The following is a 23,058-nucleotide window of genomic DNA, read 5'->3' as shown; positions in this document are numbered from 1 at the left end:
TAGGATATCAACCACCAAATTGCCCAGGCTACCTCCAAGACCAACCGGCTCCTGCCCAATGCTCTCAAGACAATAGCTATGTCCCTTCAGTCTTCATGATGCTCTGCTCATGCTTCAATTACCACTGATCACACAACTGCCACCTGACCCATCAATGTCTCACCACAAATTATTGGTGAGAAACTGTGATAGAAGACACAAAGAGCTTTGTTAACTCATGCTTGGTGTGTGCCCAGGACAAGGTTCCACACACTTTCCTAGCCGACAAATTCTTTCCCTTACCAGTCTGTAACACACATGGTTCCATATCATACTAGACTTTTTCAGATATTTGCCTTACTCTCAAGGCCAAATAAGTATCTCAGTAGATAGACTGCTTTTCAGTGTCTTTGGCTCATTCCCGAGCCCTAACCCTAACTTTCCCCACTTTCCATACCAGGGTGAGGCAGCATTTCCCTTCACAGAGGAAAACATGAACAAGAGCCATAACCTATCTGTTTTTACAAAATATATTATAATTGATTTCCCTTGCAACAGTTTAACTACTGACTTAGTGGTAAAACAAAATAAAATTTGCCTGATGAATAAATTCACTTGAATGAGAAAACAAAGAGTAATGCAAGAAATAAATTCTCTTCCACTTGAAGCTCTGCATTGTGCTAATATTTGCCTTTGGACCAGTCAACTTGTTGAAAACAAACATGGATTATTACAGTATTATATGCACATGCAACGCAAACATTGCACATACCTGCACTTTGGGGAATAAAAATGCCTTTAGGGATGACCACCTTGTCCTCAGAGTTCCTGGCCCAGTCCACCATACCCTTACGGCCCTTCATGGGGAAATTAATATCAGTCATCACCGATACTGCAGGGAGCCTCTGAATGCTGGCCACTGGGGAAAATTTCAAAGATCACAAATTGCGGAAGGTCAGCAAGGCTGCTATTAGTAAGTAGGCATCTACAAGTATTACATGATGTATGTAAGTACAAGTACAGGTGCATCTTTTAATGTCATGGAAAAGTTCATTTTTTCCCATAATTTAATTTAAAAAATGGAAGTTTCATATATTTCAAGCCTTTTTTTGTTTGAATCTTCATGATTACGGCTTACAGCTCATGGAAATCAAAAATATAGTATCTCAAAATATTAGACTAAAGAATTTATAATACAGAAATGAGAACCTTCTGAAAAGTATGTTAATTTATGCACTCAATACATGGTCGGGGCTACTTTTGCACAAATTACTACATCAATGCACTGCTGAGGTGTTCTGGAAGCCTTCAGCTCTTCTGTATTGTTGGGTATGGTGTCTCTCATAGATTCCTCTATGGGGTTAAAGGCATGTGAGTTGGCTGGCCAATCAAGCATAGTAATACCATGGTCAGCAAACCAGTTACTAATAGTTTTGCCACTGTGGGCAGGTGCCAAGTCTTGTTGGAAAAGGAAATCAGCATCTCCATAAAGCTTGTCAGCAGATGGAAGCATTAAGTGCTCTAAAATCTCCTGGTAGACGGCTGCATTGACTCTCCAACACCAGCAGATGACATGGCACACCAAATGATCACTGATTGTGGAAAATTCACACTGGACTTCAAGCAACTTGAATGCTGTGTTTCTCCACTCTTCATCAAAACTCTGGGACCTTGATTTCCAAATGAAATGCAAAATTTACTTTCATCTGAAAATTTATTATGGTTGTGTGGACTGAATCAGACAGAGATTAAAGGCTCAGGAAACCTTTGCAGGGGTTTTGAGTTGAGCTGATTAGAGCTCGACATTTCTGTATTATAAATTCTTTATTCTAGTATTTGGAGATACTGGATATTTGATTTCCATGAGCTGTAGGCCGTAATCATCAAGATTAAAACAAAAAAGGCTTGAAATATTTAACTTTATGAGTAATGAATCTAGAATATATGAAAGTTCCACTTTTTGAATTAAATTATGGAATTTTTTTTTTTTACTTTTACACAATATTAAACGTTTTTGAGGTGCATCTGTATACAGTGTATGCACAAAAAATGTAGCTTAGTTGCTTTTAAGATTATTATAGGCAGATAAACAGCAGATACTATAGATGTCACCTAGGCAAGTACCCAGCAAACACAGAACATTCCCTTAATGTTAACATATGGTTCCCATTTTTTTGGGAGGGGGGACCCCAAATTATAACATTCTAAGAAAGTTCTCTGTAGATTCTTTCTTTTGTAACCAAAAACTGTAGAAAATGTATAAATTGTGGCAGCGATTTGATTAAGGTTAAAATGATAAGGAATGTGCTTCAGAGATACCAGGTAAACCAAAACTGGTCATCTGAACTGTTTAATTACAGTATTCCTCAAGGCATGTTTGGTATCATTTTAATCAATATTTCATGGTGAACAATGTGGTGAAATCATAAATATCATATAGGTTTAGGAAACAACATTTTCTATACATGTTGCAATGTGCAATGTGCTCTTTGTTCACACACACACACAAACACCCCTGGTTTGCATGGGGGACATTTCTTCTTTGATCCCACCAACCCATTCTCTGGAATTTAATCAGCATTCAGTTCCGTAGTACCTCTAACAGGAACTTAGCTTGAGAGGTCATCTCTTTGACCTCTGACAGGAACTTAACTTGAGAGGTGGCCTCTTCGACCTCGGAGATAACTTGGCTTGGGATGTCACCTCGTTGACCTCTAGCAGAAACTTGACCTTATGCTGGAGCTCTGGAGATGAGACTGCCTTGTGGGTCTCAGGTTGGAGCCCTCGAGGTGAGGTCACCTCGTTGACCTCCGGCTGGATCTCTGTATCTGAGACCACCTCATGGATCTCATGCTGTAGCTGTGGAGATGAGGTCGCCACGTTGACCTCTGGCAGGAACTCTGCAGGTGAGTCCACCTTGTTGACCTCTGGCAGGAACTCTCAGGGTAAGACCACCTCGTGGCTCTCAGGTTGGAGCCCTGGGGATGAGACTGCCTCATGCGTTTCATGCTGGAGCTCTGAGGATGAGACCGCCTCATGGATCTCAAGCTGTAGCTCTGGAGATGAGGCCACCACATTGACCTCTGGCGGGAGCTCGGCAGCAGAGACCACCTCGTGGATCTCGAGCTGGAGCTCTGGAGATGAGGTCGCCACATTGACCTCTGGCTGGAGCTCAGGAAGTGCTCTCTTGTGGAGCCATTTGTGAGTACGCCAGCTGCTACATGGATCCCAAGTTTCCTGCATGTGGGACACTGTAGCTGGGCCTCTTTACCGCTGACCTCGGTCTTGCATGTCGGTGTCACCTCCACCACTGCCCTGTTGGCCGGGGGGCTGAAGCTGAGTTGTGGAGGCTGCCCTGTCAATCCACTCTTAGTAGGTGTGGAATGGCAGGTCAGCCTTGTTCGTCACACTGACTCCCCTCAAAAGTTGATCCAGGTTGTTGCTCTGCCCTGGATGCCCAAACTCCTTCAAGAATAGTTCCTCCGACTGAGTTACATTATAGAGGCCACTGGACCCTGTACTGGCCAGATGCTCCGCCCATTCATGGGCCGGGCCATAAAACTGGGACACAATGAACCCAAGCCACTGTCTCTTGTCCAGCTTGGGATTCGCCAGGCTCGAAAAATACATTTGGCTGTGGAACAGGAACTGCCTCGGGTAGTCACACAATCCAAAATTTGTCTCCGGGAGGTCTATGGCAGACCACTGGGTAAACTGGACTGACATGAAGGGTGACCAGACATTCCCATGTACACTGTCGTCATGCTCTCCTCACTCTCCTGCTGCATACATGTTGGAGGTGTAGTATTATGTCACGATATGGAGTTGAGGACGGATGCAAATGCAGATAAGAGTTTTATTAAAGGAGATATAGGCAGACAAATCCAAATCGGTAATCTAAAGCGTGGTCCAAAAACATGAAAAGGTCAGGCAATCGGCAAACGGGCATAAACAGGGTGAGGTAAAACACAAAACGAGAAACAAAGTCAATAACCAGGAGTCAAGAACGAGAACTATGGAAACTATTGCTTGGTAAAGTGCGAACACTCAATACAACACAAAGTCATTGTGTTCAAACAGTCTTTTTATATTGTAGTTATGAGTGCTGTGAATTTGATGCAGGTGTGTGTGATTAGCATGAATGTGAGTTTTCTGGGAATTGCAGTCCATGGCGGCTATGTTTGTATAAGTGTGTGTATATATACACATACATACATATTATATATATATATATATATATATATATATATATATATATATATATATATATATATATATATATACATACATACATACATATACACATACATACATACATACACACACACCTAATCTATTATCTGTTTTTGATAGATAGATAGATAGATAGATACATGGATAGATTTTTTTTTAATAACTTTTATGACTTTTATAAAACTATATAACAAACAGGTATGGAACATGAACGTTCAAAAATGTTTCTGAACACTATAACTACTTTGAACAAGAGAACTAGGTTGTAATAACGTGTACTATTTTACACGTAAAACATGTTGCATTCCACTCGTCTTGCATTGTAAAAACATTCGCATGTGAATTATGCAAATTGGGATGAAGGGCGTATCTCATTAGCCATGACATTGTTAAATCAATCAGTGGGACACCTGCGCTTGCTTCTTTTTACATTCACGTCAGCTGCCGTGAGATCGCCAGAATGTGCTGCTCCGGCTCTCAGCCACTGACTGAACAGAGCAGATGCAGAGAGAGGTGTGAGTGCAACAGGAAAGTAAAACCTCACGCTTGCAGGACACAACTGGCAACATTTGGAAAGTTGCTAGTGGCTAAGTGGCTAAGCTCCACCTCTCCCCAGCAAAAAGAAAATACAGAGGGAGAGGGAAAGCAATAAAATACACTGAATACCCAAATGATGCCGTTTGTGTTTTTTTTTCTTGAAAACAATTTGTGCCCCCCTTTTGATCTGTGTTGAGAACCACTAAAGAGGACTAAAGAGGAAAGGGACCATCCGGCTTTTTATCAGTGCTCAGTTCAAAAGCCTGAATCGCTGATGGTATGGGGGTTGCATTCGTGCCTATGGAATGGCCAGCTTGGACATCTTGAAAGGCACCATCAGAAAGGTATATACAGGTTTTAAAGCAACATATGCTTCCACCCAGGTTCCATCCCATCTTTATTTCTGAGAGGCTCTGCCTCTCTAAGATATTATTTTTTTATACCCAATCATGTTACTGACCTGTTGCCAATTAGCCTAATTAGTTGCAAAATGTTCCTCCAGCTGTTTCTTTTTAGTAACACTTACTTTTCCAGCCTTTTGTTGCCCCCATCCCAACTTTTTTGAGATGTGTTGTGGCCATGAAATTCAAAACAGCATCCCAACATTTTTGGAATTGAGGTTGTATGTCAGAGCTCTTCACCAGCTGAGTCGGTTTGTCTGAAATTCAACTCGCTTAACCATTTCTTTCTACCACATCTCATAATAGCAGGTGTATAGACAATGTGTCTTTATTGTCCTGGTACACTTAAGCTTCAGTACCTATTCAACACTTTAACTCAAAGGACATTAGTGTTGCTATCACTTAATTTCTCTTTGTCTAACGTTAGGAAGCTAGTTAGCTACAACAACACAGTTTCTTAGCTAGTTAGTTCACAGTTGCATAGTTCAGGGAAGAAAAATTAATGGCTGACACATAAAACCTATAAATGTTTGGTCATGTCACACAGCCACAGTTAGTAATTGTTGTAAATAAAACTAATGTTGTGTCCCGTATATGTGGCAGCTGGGAAAAGCACTGAGACTTCAACACGGAGCTCTGACTGAATGGAGCACAGCAAAAGCACTTAACATTAATCAGTGAAGCTCATTTTTCAAATGAACATTTTTGTTTTAACTACAGAGTTTGCCAGAGGTAGTGGTTTCTGACCAAAATGGAGCCCAACCCGCCTGTCGCTGACTGTGAGAGCAGTTGGGGTAGAAATGGTAGAGAATGAGGGAGATCTGCTCTTATTAAATAATCTCAGTTTTGTATATATTTAAACTAAAATATCAGCTCAAGTCACTATCAAAATCACTTAATATTGCAAGACTGCACTTGAGCTATAATCAGTATTTGGCTTAATAGGATTTAAAACAGTGTTACTATGAATGCAAACTTTATTCTAAATTTTCACTCTGCCCACGTTTGTCATTTTTTTCCTACAATCTTTTGAATGTCCCTGGAATAAAGTAAAATATCAGATGCCATGTGTCACGAAATGGAGGCTAGGACGGATGCAAGTGCAGATAAGTACTTTATTAGATGAGAGATAGGCAGACATATTATAAATCAATAACGTGGTGAAAAACAGGCTAAAGGTCAGGCGATCGGAAAACGGGCATAAAGTAGGCTAAACAAGAATCAAACAATGAGAAAAGGATCAAAACTATGATACATGAAACTATGAACAAAGGCTTGGTACACGGAAAACCCATGCAATACTTCGCCTCAAACAATGAGACACGAGGGTTTAAATGACAAACGTAATTAAGGGTGAACACAAAAGAGACTAATGATGACACATAAGGGAACAACCTTACAAAAACAACAACACAGGGTTAGAGACAGGATAGAAAGCATAACAAATGCCCATGTAGAAAGTAAATAAAGTCAATGTCACTAAAATACCCGGAAACGTGCACTCACGCTGCGAGCTTTGCTTTGGGTTTCAGAGCACGCTGCGTGCTCCAGCGCTTGTGCAAGGGGAAATCGTGGCACCATGAGTCATTTACACATTTGAATGACCATGTAATACAAAGCAATGTGATTACAAGAAATTGCCTGAAATTAACATGAAATTGCCAATTTTTGGGAACCAAAAATTGTTAGCTGGGTAAATTGTAAATCTTATAACTCACACCACCCCATTAGTTAAGGATCTACTCAAATTTTCACATCAAGAGGAATGCTCTATGTAAGTTTAACAGTGCAGGACTCAGCTCTGAACAAAGCCTATTCAGCTTCTGCTCCTGTTCTTATTCAGTATTGTTATTATTACCCCAACTGATTACAGGGAGATGTTGATTAATTCAGTTAAATTAAATTTTATATGTACAGCACTTTTTACAATATACCAGTGTTATTAAAGGTTTAAAAATATTGCTAGTTTTTATTTTTTATTATGTTTTGTTCTTTGGTTTTTAGTTTCAGTGTCATTTCTGTCAGTGTGTGTGTGTATGGGGGGCAGGATGGGGGCATGCTTCCCAATATCTAATTTTTTAAAATAAATAAATAAATAAATAAATAAATAACTTTGTTCTATGCAGTGTCATTACATAATTTCCCTCTGCTTAGCTATCTTTCTGCCCATCCATCCATCCTTCTATCTATCTATCTATCTATCTATCTATCTATCTATCTATCTTTCTATCGTCCACAAGCATTTATGATCAAATGATAGTTTCATTAAAACTATTTCCATAGGGCATAACAGTCCAAATGAAAGCATACTGTTACTAATTAAAATTTATACACATCATTTATTGTGAGAGTTTATCATGACACCGTAATGCACAGTGTGAACACGACGTCCAGTGTGAACAAGGTGATAATAATATGAGCTATTAAAATAAAATTTAGCTAACATAACACAAGGCTGTTTTATAATAATAGTTACAGCTACATTGCAATGAATTAGCTAGCTAACTACAATATATGTGGAGTGTCATTAAATAGGATGCACCATATTTTTCCTTCTGAGCACGTTTTTTTTTTTTACTGTCCCGCTCTGACCAGCAATGCAAAATAGTCTGTTGGACAGTGCTTCTCTTCATCTTCAAAGCTACCTGTGGTCGCCCAGTCAAACGGCAGTAATCAAGCATTGTATATAGGCAATAGTTGGGCGATTCCAACTTGTGCAACGGAGGGGGGCTTTTAGTATTTTTATCTGATTTATTATTGCAAACTTACAAGCATCCTAACATGAACACACTTCCACCACCATGCCTGACCGTAGGTATGATGTTCTTTTGGTGGAATTCTGTGTTTGGTTTAGCCCAGATGTAACAGGATCCCTGTCTTTCAAACAGTTTCACTTTTGACTCATCAGTCCACAGAAAATTCTCCCAAAAGGATTGAGGGTTATCAAGGTTGACTTAAATGGAGTGTTCTCTGCTTGTTTACCTATTTCATGCAGAGTTCCACAAGGGAGTATTTTAGGACCATTACTTTTTTTTTTTATTGTATATTAATGACTTAAAAATAGCCGGTTCCAATGAACTTTCATTATATTCAGATGAAGCAGCAATAATTGTTCCCTTTCAAAGGGATCTCGATGTTGCGTTTAGCATAACAGTTAGGGAGCGCCCTTGCATGCGCGACCAGTATCTGAAGCTTGTGTAAAATCATGCCTCTATTTATAGGCCTGCCATGATCAGGTGACGTGGCAATTAAGCGCATCGCGTGATATAAATATGGCACCTGTGAACCACGCAGTCAGCCTTATTATCTTCAGCGAGACTGCATGTCGGTTGTTTGTGCAAAGAAACAAAAGACGCTTCATCTTACAGCACGGTCTTAGACAGCTGTCTAGGGGTGGTCTAATATATTGACCACCAGGGAGGATTATGTCCGCACACCGTGTTCAGACAGGCACAACTAATTCTCCTCTGGGCAGAGGGAAAGTTTTGTCAGTGAGTGCAATGTACATTCTGGGCAACTGGAATGTGGGGGCAGACATCCTGTTAAGGCAGGGGCTGAGACCCAGGGATTGGTGGCTCCATCCACAAGTGGTGGAATCCATTTGACAGAGGTTTGGCTTTTCCCCTGATCACTCTGCTCTCACAATTTCTAGCGAGAGTTCGCTAAAACAGTCTATGTCTGCTACTAGTAGCACCTTATTGGCAAGCTCGAATATGGTTCTCAGAGATAATATCCCTGCTAGATGGCACTCCTTGGGCGATTCCTATCCGCATGGATCCACTGTAGACACAGTGAACTGCACAATAGCTACAGTCCTGGAGTTCTTACAAAAACGTTCCTCAGCAGGGTTGGCTCCTTCTACAATCAGGGTTTACGTGGCCACCATTTTGGCCAGCCACTCACCTGTTGATGGAGCCTCTGTGGGGCAACATCCTCTAACTTCGAGGTTCATGCGTGGTGTCAGGCGGCTAAGGCCCATCTGCAGGCCACGCATAGCTTCCTGGGACCTTTCTGTGGTCCTGGAAGGTCTATCAGGGCCCCCATTTGAACCCTTAGAGTCAGCCTCTGAGAAGCTTCTGACTCTAAAGGTAGCTCTTCTGCTGGCCCTGACATCTCTCAAGCACGTAGGAGATCAACAAGCTCTCTCTGTTGCCCCTTCCTGCCTTGACTTTGCCCCTGGATTAGCCAAGGTCTTCTGTCCTCCTCCGTTCCTCACACTGGAACAAGAGAGAATGCACCTGCTGTGTCCAGTAAGGGCTCTCTGTACTTACGTCCACCGCTCCGGTCGGAACAACTGCTTGTCTGCTTTGGTGGCGACAGTAGAGGTGATGCTGTGTGAAAGCAGCACATATCTAATTGGATAGTGGAAGTAATCTCTATTGCTTATAAGGCACGGTCTTGCTACGGCTCTGGGCATAAGGGCTCATTCCACTAAGGCAGTCGCCTCCTCGAAAGCTTTGTCCAAAAGGGTATCCTTACAGGATGTGTGTGCTGCTGCAGGGTGGTCTACGCCACAAACATTCATTCGTTATTACAGCCTGGATATTCATTCCACCCCAGCCTTGAGTGTCTTGCAATGACCCTCAGGCTTGGGTCTTGTTGAACAGGCCATACCTTCGGTATGACGGAGTGGGTATTTTCGTTCCCATACTGTTATGCTAAACGCAGTGTGGAGTTCCCTTAGATAGGGAACGTCTGGGTTACGCATGTAACCCTGTTCCCTGAGAAGGGAAAAAGATGTTGCGTAGCTTTGTCATACCAGGGCAGGCCTGTGAATTGCATCTTCGCTTTAGATAATAGAGCCTGACAGCGCGGTTCACAGTCGCCATATTTATATCATACGACGCACTGAATTGCCACGTCACCTGATCATGGCAGGCCTATAAATATAGGCATGATTTTACACAAGCTTCAGATACCGGTCGTGTGCACAAGGGCACTCCCACACTGTTATGCTAAATGCAATGTCTTGTTCCTTTCTCAGGGAACAGGTTTACATGCGTAACGCAGACGTTTTTCATGATGAGAAAGAAACTGTTGAAGGCAAGCTAAGAAGAGAGACTGAATGGGTTTCTAAATGGTTTATAGATAACAGGCTCTCCATGCATCTGGGGAAAACTGAGTATATATTATTTGGTTTGAGTGCTAAAGTAAAAAATAGATCTAGGTTAGAAATTAAGGTTGAGGATATGGTTATCATCTCTTAACCATAAGTGAAGTACCTGGCATGTGTTTTAGATAGTAAACTGAGAAAGCATAGCGATTTCAGTCCGCTAGTTTCAGTAAAAATGTTAGCCTGAGCATTAGTGCAACCACATTATGATTATGCTGCATCATTTTGGTATAGCAGTATATAGAAGTGTACCAAAAGAAAATTGCAGACTTTTCAAAATAAATTGAGCAGAGTTCAATTTAAAGTTCATCCACATTTGTATCATTAATTATGAACATTTTAGGGAACTTGATTTTTTAAAAGTTGACAAAAAAGAGTAACCTTTCTTAAATTGGTGTTAGCATTTAAAATGATTATAAACAGTTTCCCAAAGTACCTGTCAAAGTATTATGTTTTTTTAAGGGATGTGCATAGCCATTCTATCGGGGGAATAATACTGATATTTATCTTTGTAAAATTAAGAGTTATATGGGGAAAAATTCCTTTTTACAGTGGGGGAAATAAATACTGGACACGTCAACATTTTTTTTTTCAGTAAATATAGTTCTTATGAGCCTGTTCACATGAAATTTTCACCAGACATCGATTTTAACTCAAGAAATTCGGAAATGTAAAGAATTCACAACATTAAAATCCATAAATAAAGTTATGTGTAATACAGTGAAATGAAACAGGAAAAACTTATATACTAGCTCTATAGCATGGAACTAGCAAAATTAAGACGAGCCTTAATGCTCTTCTGGGTTAGTAGTTGTTTTCACCTTGCCACCCTTCCATGGATGCCATTATTGCCCAGTGTCTTTCTCATAGTGGAGTCATGAAGATGAACCTTTACTGATGCAAAAGAGGCCTGTAGGTCCTGTGATCTTGTCCTTGGATCTTTTGTGTCTTGCTGGTGAGTCGTTGCTGTGCTCTTGGAGGAAATTTGGAAGGTCAGCCACTAATGGGGAGGTTCACTACTTTTTCCATTTGGAGAAAATGACTCCAACCGAATTCATGCTGTTGAAAAAGTTCTATTTAAGTGTTGATTTCATTGAACAGGGTTTGTAGTAATCAGGCCTAGTTGTGTCTAGTCCAGCTGAACGCCGTTATGAATACAGTTTCATAGATTTGGGGAATTAGTAACTATGGTGGCAAATATATTTTCACACAGGCCCAGTTGGTATTGGATATTATTGCTTCAATAGATACCATTTAAAAACTGTACTTTGTGTTTCTCAGGTTGCTTTTGTTTTATGTTGTATTTGTTTGAAATCTAAAACTGTTTAGTATGATATATACACAAAAACAGAAGAAATCAGGATGGAGAAAATACTTTTTCAAAGTTTTATGTATTTATAGACAATATTATAATTACAACTAGATGTTATGTTTATCTTGGATTTACTAACTGTCATATCACAGCAAAACAGTGACTACATTTCCCATCCTGTACTGCTGCCTACACACATGGCCGCCATGGACCGCAATTCCCAGAACACTCACCTGCATCCAATTCACAGCACAATCAAAACCACAGTTTAAAAGGACCTTCTATGTGTTCACTCTTGGCAAAGTATATGCTCGGTTGCCTTCTGTCCCCGTTGTTACCAAGCCTTGATACCGTGTTTGTTTATTTTGGTTTTGAGCTTGCTCTTGTTTTTGACCTTGTCTTTTTGCCTTACCTTGTTTGGACTGTTTGCCTGATCACCTGACCTCTGTCTTTGTTTATTGATTTCTGCTTGTTCCCTTGGATTATTGTATTAAACTACCTAACCAGCACTCGCTTCTGTCTCAGCCTCCATTACGTGACAGAATACTTTGCCCTCAATATGGAAGCTGCAGGAGAGCAAGGAGATCGTCACACCAGCGTACATGGGGACCTAGACCTTCTGGATCCAAATTATGGATTGTGCGACTACCCAAGGCAGTTCCTGTTCCACTGCCAAATGTACTTTTCAAGCCTGGTGAACCCCAAGCCAGACAAAAGCCAGTGGCTCAGGTTCATTGTGTCACGGCTTTATGGCCTGGCCTACCAATGGGTGGAGCATCTGGCCAGTACAGAGTGCAGTGCCCTCACCAATGTAACTCAGTTTGTGGAGTTATTTCTAAGGGTTTGGGAATCCAGGTCAGAACTGCAACCTGGATGAACTTTTGTGGGGAGTTAGCATGATGAGCAAGCCCAATCTGCCGTTCCACACATTTTATGAGTGGATCATCAGGGCAGCCTCCACCGCTCAGCTCCAGCACCAGGCTGACAGGGAGGCAGTAGGGGTGATGCGGGCATGCAAGTAAAGAACGTAAAGAAGCCACCCTACAGTATCCAACGTGCAGTAAACTTGGGATACTTGAATCATATTTCTGCTCCAAGGAACTTAAAAGGCAGCTGGCTCTACAAGAGAGCAAGTGCCGAGCTCAAGCTTGAGACCCACGAAGTGGTCTCACCTGCTGAGTTCCAGCCAGAGGTCAATGTGGTGACCTCATCTCCAGAGCTCCAACCTGAGACCCATGAGGTGGTCTCACCTGTTGCGCTCCAGCTGGAGGTCAAGGTGGCGACCTCATCTCCAGAGCTACAGCCTGAGACCCATGAGGTGGTCTCACCTGCTGCGCTCCAGCTGGAGGTCAAGGTGGCGACCTCATCTCCAGAGCTACAACCTGAGATCCACGAGGTGCTCTCCACTGCAGAGCCCCAGTCGGAAGTCAACATGGCGACCTCCTTCCCAGAGCTCCAGCACAAGACCAATGAGGTTGTCTCATCTCCAGAGCTCCAGCATAAAGTCAAGTTCCTGTCCAAGGTTGAAGAGACGGCCTCCCAAGCCGCGTTCCTGTCCGAGGTCGAAGAGACGCCTCCCAAGCCGCGTTCCTGTCCAAAGTCGAAGAGACGGCCTCCCAAGCCGCGTTCCTGTCCGAGGTCGAAGAGCCGGCCTCCCAAGCCGCGTTCCTGTCCGAGGTCGAAGAGCCGGCCTCCCAAGCCGCGTTCCTGTCCGAGGTCGAAGAGCCGGCCTACCAAACCGCGTTCCTGTCCGAGGTCGAAGAGCCGGCCTCCCAAGCCGCGTTCCTGTCCGAGGTCGAAGAGCCGGCCTCCCAAGCCGCGTTCCTGTCCGAGGTCGAAGAGCCGGTCCCTAGCCGCGTTCCTGTCCGAGGTCGAAGAGACGGCCTCCCTAGCCGCGTTCCTGTCCGAGGTCGAAGAGACGGCCTCCCTAGCCGCGTTCCTGTCCGAGGTCGAAGAGACGGCCTCCCAAGATGTGTTCCATCTAGAGGTCGACCAGACGACCTCCCACGCCAAATTCCATTCCAAGGTTGAAGAGACGTCATCTCAAATCATGTCCACGCCCAAGTTTGCAGACATGGACAACCAAGTTGTGCTCACGCCTGGGTCTGCTGAAACGGCCAACCAAGTTCTCCTCAGGCCTGAAACAGACGTCATGACCAACCAAGTTATGCTCAGGCTTGAGACTGACTACACAGCCAACCAAGCTCTGCGTACACCTGAGTCTGGTGACAGCCAACCGAGTTCAGCCGGCAGAGTCAGTGAAGAACAACACTCAGCCTCTCTTTATGATTGAGGACGCTGCTCAGCATCCCTATACAGCCGTGGACACCACTCCGCCTCCCTGCTCAGTTGAGGACATTGCTCCGCCTCCAGCCGCAGCCTCATGTCTGCTCCTCAGCTGCTTGAGGAATCTGAGGGGCTGTGTGAACATTTTGCCCACAGGGTCAGGGGAGGGAGTGTATTTTGGTGTTCCGGGAGAAGCACCTTCATTCTAGTCACGCACACCTGTCTCCAATTTACAACCACAGTTTAAAAGGACTTTCTATGCATTCACTCTTGGTAAAGTATATGCTCAGTTGCCTTCTGTCTCTGTCGTTACAAAGCCTTGATACCATGTTTGTTTATTTTGGTTTTGACCTTGTTCTTGTCTTCAACCTTGTCTTTCTTCCTTGCCTTGTTTGGACTGTTTGCCTGACCTCTGCCCATCTTTCTTTATTGATTTCTGCCTGTTCCCTTGGACTATTGTATTAAACTACCTAACCAGCACTTGCTTCCATCTCAGCCTCCATTACATGATACTAATTCATGGCAAACATGGTAAACATCGAAATATGTATACCACAAAGTTTAAATATGTGCCCCAAGATGACACTCTAGAGAGCTGACTATATTTGCCTATGCAAAAGTTATTGTATATACAGTACATTTTATTGTGCGGATAACAGGAAAGTGAGGGTGATGTACTAAGGACCAACTAAACAACAACAACCATGTAGCAGCCAAAACAAAAAAGAAAAAAGCCAAACAGAAACAAAAGCTTGTATACAAGCAAACAGTCTTGTTTCAACAATGTTAACCCATGATGGGCATCAAGGAAACTAATTGCAGGTGGTTACTTGTATAACCAGTCATGGGTATTTTCATCTGGAGCCAGAAAACAAGACAACTACAAAGAAACAAAGGCTCAAGCTTAGCCCGCTGTGTATAACAGGAGCTAGTATTGTGCACTGAGGCATACATTAGGTAGATAGTTTAAAAGCAGGAATAAAATCACAAAGGCCATAAAATGCACTGTGTGTTTGTGTGTGTGTGTGTGTGTGAGACAGTGTTGATCTCACGTCATATTGTGTGGTGCCACAGAGGGCTTTAATGAGATGATGAGAGGAGATGCTGGGTGACATGATGCAGAGAAGCTTCAATGACATAAGGGGTTCAATCTTTCTCTAAAAAACGATTAAATGTACATAAATCTAACCCAAAATACTATAGTCTAATCTACAGCCTACAATAGGCATTACATTTCATCACATACAATGCCCTCCAAAAATACTTGCATCCTTCAATGTACAAAAATTAATATATAAAAAGAATAACACATACTACACATGATATTTTGAGCGCAAACATAGAGGGACATTGTATTAAACCTGTTTTTTTATTCCAACACAAAGGGTTTTTTTTAAGATGTGCAATTTTTCTTACAAAACGATCAAAATTATTGGCATTCTTACAATTTATATTTTGTGATACCCGCATTGGAGAGAATAACAGAATTGAATCTCTCTGCATGGGTCTGAGACACTTGTAGATGCATCTTTATGTTCACAGGTTTGTGCATATAGACTTCCTTCTTCAATCAGATCAATTCTTCAATCCTTCCTCTTTCTATGGCTGAAAGACCTGGCAGAGGCAACCAAGCTTTGGGCTAACATATCCTGCTAATTAGCAGAATTCCGGATCCTTCAAGCTTCACAACAGGCACAAAACAGCCCCAAAGAATAAATGATACACCACCATATTTTACAGTGGGTATCAGAAGCTTTCCTTCTATGCAGTCCATTACCTACTTTCTGAAGGTCCACAGCCATCTGTCTAACTAGTGTGAAAACCCCGACTATGAAGACTTGTAGGCCTTAACATGCAATAATTGCCCTCTCCTACTAAAATACGTTGTTAGGAACACATGAAATATGTTTAAAAGTCCTTAATATTTAACACATATTTTAACCTATGGAGGCCACCATTACATGTCATACACAATGCATTCTGAGTCGATGATGTAAAATGATTTAGGTACTAATTAAGAATTAGGTACTAGTCACCGCAGCAGGAAAAGAATGCCACACTGTGCTGCTTTTGGCTATAATTTTCTAGTTCTTGTGTAGTGTGATACAGGAGATATCTGTAAATATAATCAAACCCCGAAGCAACTTGTTAGTGTGTTTTCTGTATATTCTCATAACGTAAAGCTCATGTAAAAAATAGCCCATAATGCCTAGTCAAGGCATACCCAAAGTAAAATTAAAGCTGTTCTTGAACCATTTGGAGTACATGCATGCATGTTCTCTTTTGAAAGGTGAACTAAATATATATATTTTTTACCTTTGTTTGGACCTTTGCCAGTGCAACAAGACTGTTTTTGTCACTATATTATGGATCAGTGGATTACTATGAGACTTCATATGAGGTGAGTTACCTCTGTTTCCTAAGTGTTTGTTTGTATATCGGTGGTCTGACAGACATTGTAGCTGCTGTTGTGATTATATCTTGAAATGGTTTATATCAATTGAATCACAAGAACCTTAACTTTCCAAAGATATGAGTACCTTCGTACACACAGAGGCTGTGTAGATAGCATAGATTTGCTCATAACATGGCGATAGCGCGCTGGAGGGCTGTCAGAATTTTAACAGGATAAAGTACACAACGGCGAGATGGCTGATAATCTCTAAAATTATTGACTAGAATAAGTTTCATCATAAAATGATAATTTAATCCATATGCTTAGCTTGAACAACAAATGCTCTCGGTTGGCATAGACGTGCAGTTGCTGCACAGACACCATAGATTTTGCCCCACTCTTGTCTCCTCACCTCTCTGATTATCTTCATTTTGATGTACATTTTAAGCAATGTCTTCTATATTAGCCTCCTTGCTTATGTTATGCTCGGGTTCAAACTGAAGGCATGTTTATATCCCTGCAGGGTCGCTGGAGAATCAAGACTGTTGCAACCATTTGACGTCACTACCCAGAATGCATTGTGACGTAAACAACAATGGCGGCCTATGAGTACTTGGATTTTTATTATTTAAAAAACCTGACATCTAAAGAGTTTTTTTTTTTTCTTTTTATAGCAGATTTAAATAGCGGATGTCTGTGTTAATCTAATAAGCCATAGAAGTCTTCATAGTCGGGGTTGTCTTTAAGAGTTATTTGGTTTTTTTTTCCCAAAGTAATGATGCAAAAGGAATTTTAGATGAGTGCAACATCATTCTTTGCGTATATGTATCCAGATACCATTAGCATGACCTGCACTCAGCTGTGACTATTAGATCAATGAGATAGGTAAGCAAAATGACAGGCTTGAAAGTGACTAATAATAGGGTTTTATTTTTATTTTTTTTACAGTTGGAATGCTTGTATTATAGCAATTCAAAGATTTGCAATTATGATCTGAGATATACAGTGCAGAGTAATACATGCTGGTCAAGAGCATATCTAGGTGTTACTTATTATATAACTTTGTTTTATTAATATGTTCAGTTGAAAATCAACATGTTAATAGAATTACTGTTCCTTTGTTACCTTTTTCTTTTTCGCTATTCTTGTGCCAAATTTCTCCTCCTTACAGCTGGGCCTTCTCTCTAACCCACAGCACAGAAACAGAGCATCTTTTGCTCCCTGGATATTTTGACAGAACCACCAAGCTTTGCACAAAAAACATCCTGTATGGCAATTGCTTGCTTTTGGCACCAAGCATGATTTCACATTTGTATGCTCAAAAGGTTAATGATTTGTTCATGATCAGGTCTATTACAACTAGCTTTGACACTACACAAGACCTAATGGCATGTCTCTTACAAAGCAATTATCCTATTTGGTTTAGTTTATTTTAGGTGTTAAACTTGCAAACCTCTGTTCTGTATCATATATATATATATATATATATATATATTTATATATATATATATAGATTTATATAGATTTATATAGATTTATATATATATATATATATATATATATATATAATATATATATATATATATATAGTTTAATTCAAAATCAATTATAACCTCATACACCCTCAAATGTCAGAGAATCTTTCATAGTTACTGTCAAAGGAGGTAAAACTTAAAAAAAACAAAAACAAAAAAAAAACCCAATAATCTATTTATGAATACATATGAATAGCTTATATTATCTGACTAAAGGTAGAGAGAAAGAGAAACCTGCCCGGTCACCAAGCCTCTTTGCTACTGTCACAGGGATGCCATAAATTAAGTCAGAAATGATGCAGTGATATTGTGCAGAGCCAAATGATTTCCATCTGGCCAGTGCAGCAGCATTGTTTTGTCCTTTTAGTTAAAAGACGCAGATGCTAAGCTGTAAAGAAGGTTATTTAGCAGCAGAGATTATACTAAAGATGCTGATGTTTATTAGATCAGTTCCATGCTCATTTTGTCAACAATTAGACAAAAAAACTGCACAGTGAAGAAAGCAAAATACTTTTATGTCATTCTTTTTATGTCAGAGAGCTTATTTACATTTACCTATATAAGGAGAGACCAATGTTATTAAGCTGCATGGCATACAAACAGAAATGAACTGTCAATCTTAGGCATTATCTGTTAAGCAGTTAAATAATATTCTATTAGTTACATTATTTCCAAACCTGTATAGTGGGGGCTGCAGTACTTTCAATGTTTTTTCCCCTTGTTTTCTTTTTATCAAAAGTCAAAAATATGCGAAAGGGAATAATGCCTGAGATTTTTTTTTTTTTTTTTTTTTTTTTTTTGGAAGTATAGAACCCCTATTAATCTCCTATGGACATGACAAAAGCATCTGAAATACGTTTGTCAGAAGTGAAATGAACGATCTGTCAAATGATACTGTTCATGCAACTGTTCATGCATTGTGGTAAGAGCTATTTATTGCTGTTTATCTCCTGCATTAGTACATTAGGAATACCAAGAGATGTTTGTGTGACTGTTTTGTCATAGATGTACAATGTATCATGCAGCAATGGGTCACTTTATTTTATCAATTTCATGGAAGCTCTAACACAAAATGGGGAGCACATAGTGACTGGCCACCCACCCATAACAAACTCCAAATGCCTGAAGTGCAACAGAAACAGGAAAGAGGCACGTGGCCCCAAGCTGGAATGTTTTTTGCCATGATGTCATCAGAAGGATGGAGACAGGCAGCTGAGGGCTAGGAGGTGCAATGATAGCAGACAGTGATGCAGGTCGAAGAGGCAGGGCAGTTATCTGGAATACAGGCTGGTGTGCTGGAACATCACACGTTGGCTCATCACATCTGGCATTGAAAGTGGAACCTAGTATGAAGCAGAAACCGTAGCTAAAATATAAACAAACTGTGCCTTAGAGCTGGGGGACAGGAGCTTCTTCCTGTAGTCTTGTGGTCTCCTTGTTTCAAACAAGTAGATCTATAGATCAAGAAACTCAAAAGCTCAAATGGGGAGCTCAGAGAGCTCAAATGCCAGCTACACACCAGTCACTAGATGCAAAGCAATCTGGTGGCTTTAGAATTCACTGTCACAATTTCCCCTTGAAGCAGCGTGCTCTAAGCGTGAATGCACGAGCACCTGCTTTTCCGTTGTTGACAGTAGTGACATTTCCACACGTGTGTTTGTTTATGTTTCTGTCATGTCTCCTCCCTGTTCTGTCATTGGCTGGGATTTTCACGTGTGTCTGAATTGCCCTCAGCTGTGAGCATTTACGACACTGATCATGTCCGCATATATACCGCGCACCTCCCAGCACACAACGCGGAATATTAGAGTAGTTTGGATAGAAAAGAAACTACGATAGAGAATCATAGTCAGTCATAGTCATAGTCATAGTCAATGTCATGTTTCATGTTTAGGTTCGTTTGTTTAGTTCACGCTGGTTTCTCTGCTACCAGTCCCTCGCTGTTGTTTATGTTTCATGTTTGGTATATCGACCCTGTATCCCATGACCGCGACTTTGATTCCTGCCTTGCCTTGTTTATGCCTGTTTGCCGATCGCCTGAACTTTTGCCTGTTTTTGGATTACGTTTTGGATTACGTTTTGGATTTGTCTGCCTTTCTCTCTCTTAAATAAAACTGTTATCCTGCGCTTGCATCCGTCTGAACTTCCTCACGTCACGATACGTGACATTCACACAGCCACAAATTTATTGCCACCACCAAACTGGGTAGTTGGATCTTCTTTCTACAGAAGCCCTTATGAATATCCGTCCCATCCAGTCATGCAGTCTAGTGGGAGCTTGGGAAAAAACCCCACTGATTGCATGGGTGTTAGCACATGGTTGCCCTATCTCAGAAATATGTAATGAACAGGCCTGGAATTTCTTTTTGAGTTTCTGGTGAAACTCTTCTCCATCTCTACACCACAGTGTCCTTTGGTGATCATGCTCATCAAAAAATATAGGGCAAGGTGAGGAAATAGAATGAGTACTTTTTGCTGATAGCATGAGATGTGTTGATGGAATGAGTAGTGAAGTCTACAGCAGGGGTCAGAGCTCACAAGTCAAGTCTAGGTTGAAAAAAATATTTGTTTAGTCAAGCCATTTGTGAATATTTTTTTCTTAGGTAAAGGAGCAGATATGGAGGGTTCAAGAGCATAGAGTGTTGTGGTGAACTGGGATGTTTGGATGCCGTGGCCCACAGTCTCATGCATTCACCCAGGTCTCACTGGCTCACTCAGGTTTGGAATGGCTGGCTGCTTTGTCCCAGAACAGATTTGCTACGATGGATCAGGACTACAATTACTATGATAGCTTTAGGACTACAACTGCCATGAACAGCTTTGCACTCCAGTCTCCAGGCACACAGTAGCTTAGTGGATAGCATGTTCACCTTACACCTCCAGGGTTGGGGGTTCAATTCCTGCCACTACCCTGTGTTTGCAGCGTTTGCATGTTCTTCCGGTGCTGCAGGGGTTTCCTCCAGGTACTCCGGTTTCCTCCCCCAGTCCAAAGACATGCATGGTAGACTGATTGGAATGTTCAAAGTGTCCGTAGTGTATGTGACTGTGCCCTGCGAAGGATTGGCACCCCCTTCCAGTCTATACCCTGCCTTGTGCCCCATGCTCCCTGCGGTAGGCTCCAGATAATAGATCATCACTCCATATAAAAAGCTTTATGTTCTCATTGCAACCTCTTATGCTGAAAATGCGGAATCATCTGTGATCTACAGTGGGTGAGACCAGACCAAGTGTGTGTGTGTGTTCAGCATGTTGTTGACTGGGACAAATGCAAAATTCAAAGTCTATAGCAGGGGTCTTAAGGAGACAGGTGAAATAAGGCATATCCATAACTGGTATTCAGGAGAATACGCATGGGACAAAACCTGGAATCAACAGAAACACCAAAATGCTGTCACTACAGACAATACAGAAACTATTGCCTGGAATTCTATGCTGTAAGCATGACAAGTTTCACTATATGGAAGTGCAGACAGAAGCAAGTGCAGGTATGGCAGTTTAATTAAACAACAACAAGTCCCAAGGATAAGGCAGAAGTCAATACTCAAACAGGCAGAGGTCAGGCGATCAGGCAAACAGTACAAACAGGGCAGGGCAAAGAGACAGGGTTGTAAACATAAGCAAAGTCAAAAAATAGAATAGACAGACACTAGGCATCTGAGCATATACTTTACAACTTAAATGAATGAGAGTCTGTTAAAAGGATTGGTGTGAGTGTGTGTGTGATTGGAAACAGGTATCTCCATTAGAACTCTGAGGATGGGGACAGTGAATGTGTCCGTGTGTGTTTGGGAAGTGCAGTTGTCGTTGGCCATGTTTGTAGTTTGTGGTGCATTCTGGGAAATGGAGTTGCTGGTTTGCAGTGGTATGACAATGAGACTTTGCACAAACAAATACACAAACTGGTCAGGGAGAACAATCTAGAGTAGATGGAGAAGACTAGTAGGAGAAGAATATCTTTCAAATCCAATTAACTGCCAGTATATTCAGAAGTGATAATGGAACCAATGTGAACATTTCATGGGCAAACAAAAAATGTCATTTCAGATCTTCTGGAAGGCCAAGATACTTTATTAACAGCAAGCAGCCTGACCATTAGCAGGCCTCAAGAATTCACTATACAGCTAATCACAATGTTTACTCTGAGAATATCAGCTGTAAAATTCATAATGTACAGTAGGTAACCAAACTAACTACAGTACCTATGTTAGTGTGTGTTCAATAAAAACAGAAATTCAACTGTCAAGCGCTGCAATAGCAAAGGGAGGATAGGTAAATATGCCATTAGATCGGAAATACATTCTGGACATGGGGAAACATGAGAAACTGCACAGAAAGTAACCAGGGCTCAGGATCATATCCCAATCCTTGGAGCTTTTTACCACCAGCTCTATCTGCTGGACCATTATGGACTGATTAACACGAGACACATATCAGTTCTCTCTGGCACAAGTCCAATGCAATGACAGGTAATTATCATATTTGGCAGAAATTGGCAGAACTGTGCATGAAAGTAATTCACTGTGTCATATCACAGCAAACCAGTGACTCCATTTGCTAGGATGCACCACGAACTACAAACATGGCCGTAGAGGACTACACTTCCCACACATGCACACGTTCACCTTCTCCAGTGTTCTAATCACACACACCTGTTACCAATATCACACACACACGCACTCCACAATATATAGAGACTGTTTCAACACAATGACTTTGTGAAGTATTGAGTGTTGTCACCTTACCAAACGTATGTACCTTCTTCCTCGGTTTGCTTCATAGTCTTTGATCTTGTTTCTTGTTACGTGCTTTTGCCTTGCCTAGTTTATGCCTGTTTGCAGATCGCCTGACTCATTGCCTGTTTCTGACCACGATATTGTCTCATGATTTGGACTTGTCTGCGTGCGTCTCTTTATTAAAAGCTCTTATCTGCATTTGCATCCGTCCTACCCCCATTACCCTCATTACGTGACAGACTGTAACTATAAAATAGGTAAAGTTATTTTATAGCGATAACAGACCAAGTGTTCCTTCTGGTGTTATTTTCCACAACCCTATTTTAAATTATTTTTTTCCTCTGAATATACAACCTCAATTCCAAAAAAGTTGGGATGCTGTGTGAAATGTAATTAAATATTTTTTTTAAAAAAAACAGAATGCAATGATCTGAAAATCTCATAAATCCAAGTGTTATTCACAATAGAACATAAAAAAAACATATAAAATGTTTAAACTGAGGAAATGTTTTAAAGAAAAAAAACAAGTTAATT

The 23,058-nt window shown here is 41.2% G+C and overlaps 1 protein-coding gene across 2 annotated transcripts in view; it reads right to left on the bottom strand.

Annotated features, from left to right (window-relative positions):
* The window catches only part of adgrb3 (adhesion G protein-coupled receptor B3), a 330,718-nt gene that overhangs the window by 106,778 nt on the left and 200,882 nt on the right, over positions 1 to 23,058 (bottom strand). For both annotated transcript variants that reach the window (XM_017461819.3, XM_017461821.3), the window contains one exon: positions 752 to 898. In XM_017461819.3, coding sequence (XP_017317308.1) covers positions 752 to 898 — 147 coding nt within the window. The remainder of the gene's footprint in view (positions 1 to 751; positions 899 to 23,058) is intronic.

This window comes from Ictalurus punctatus, chromosome 29, assembly GCF_001660625.3.
Source record: "Ictalurus punctatus breed USDA103 chromosome 29, Coco_2.0, whole genome shotgun sequence".
NCBI lineage: Eukaryota > Metazoa > Chordata > Actinopteri > Siluriformes > Ictaluridae > Ictalurus > Ictalurus punctatus.
The sequence above is the reverse complement of the archived record's forward strand: the minus strand, read 5'-3'. Positions and strand labels throughout refer to the sequence as shown.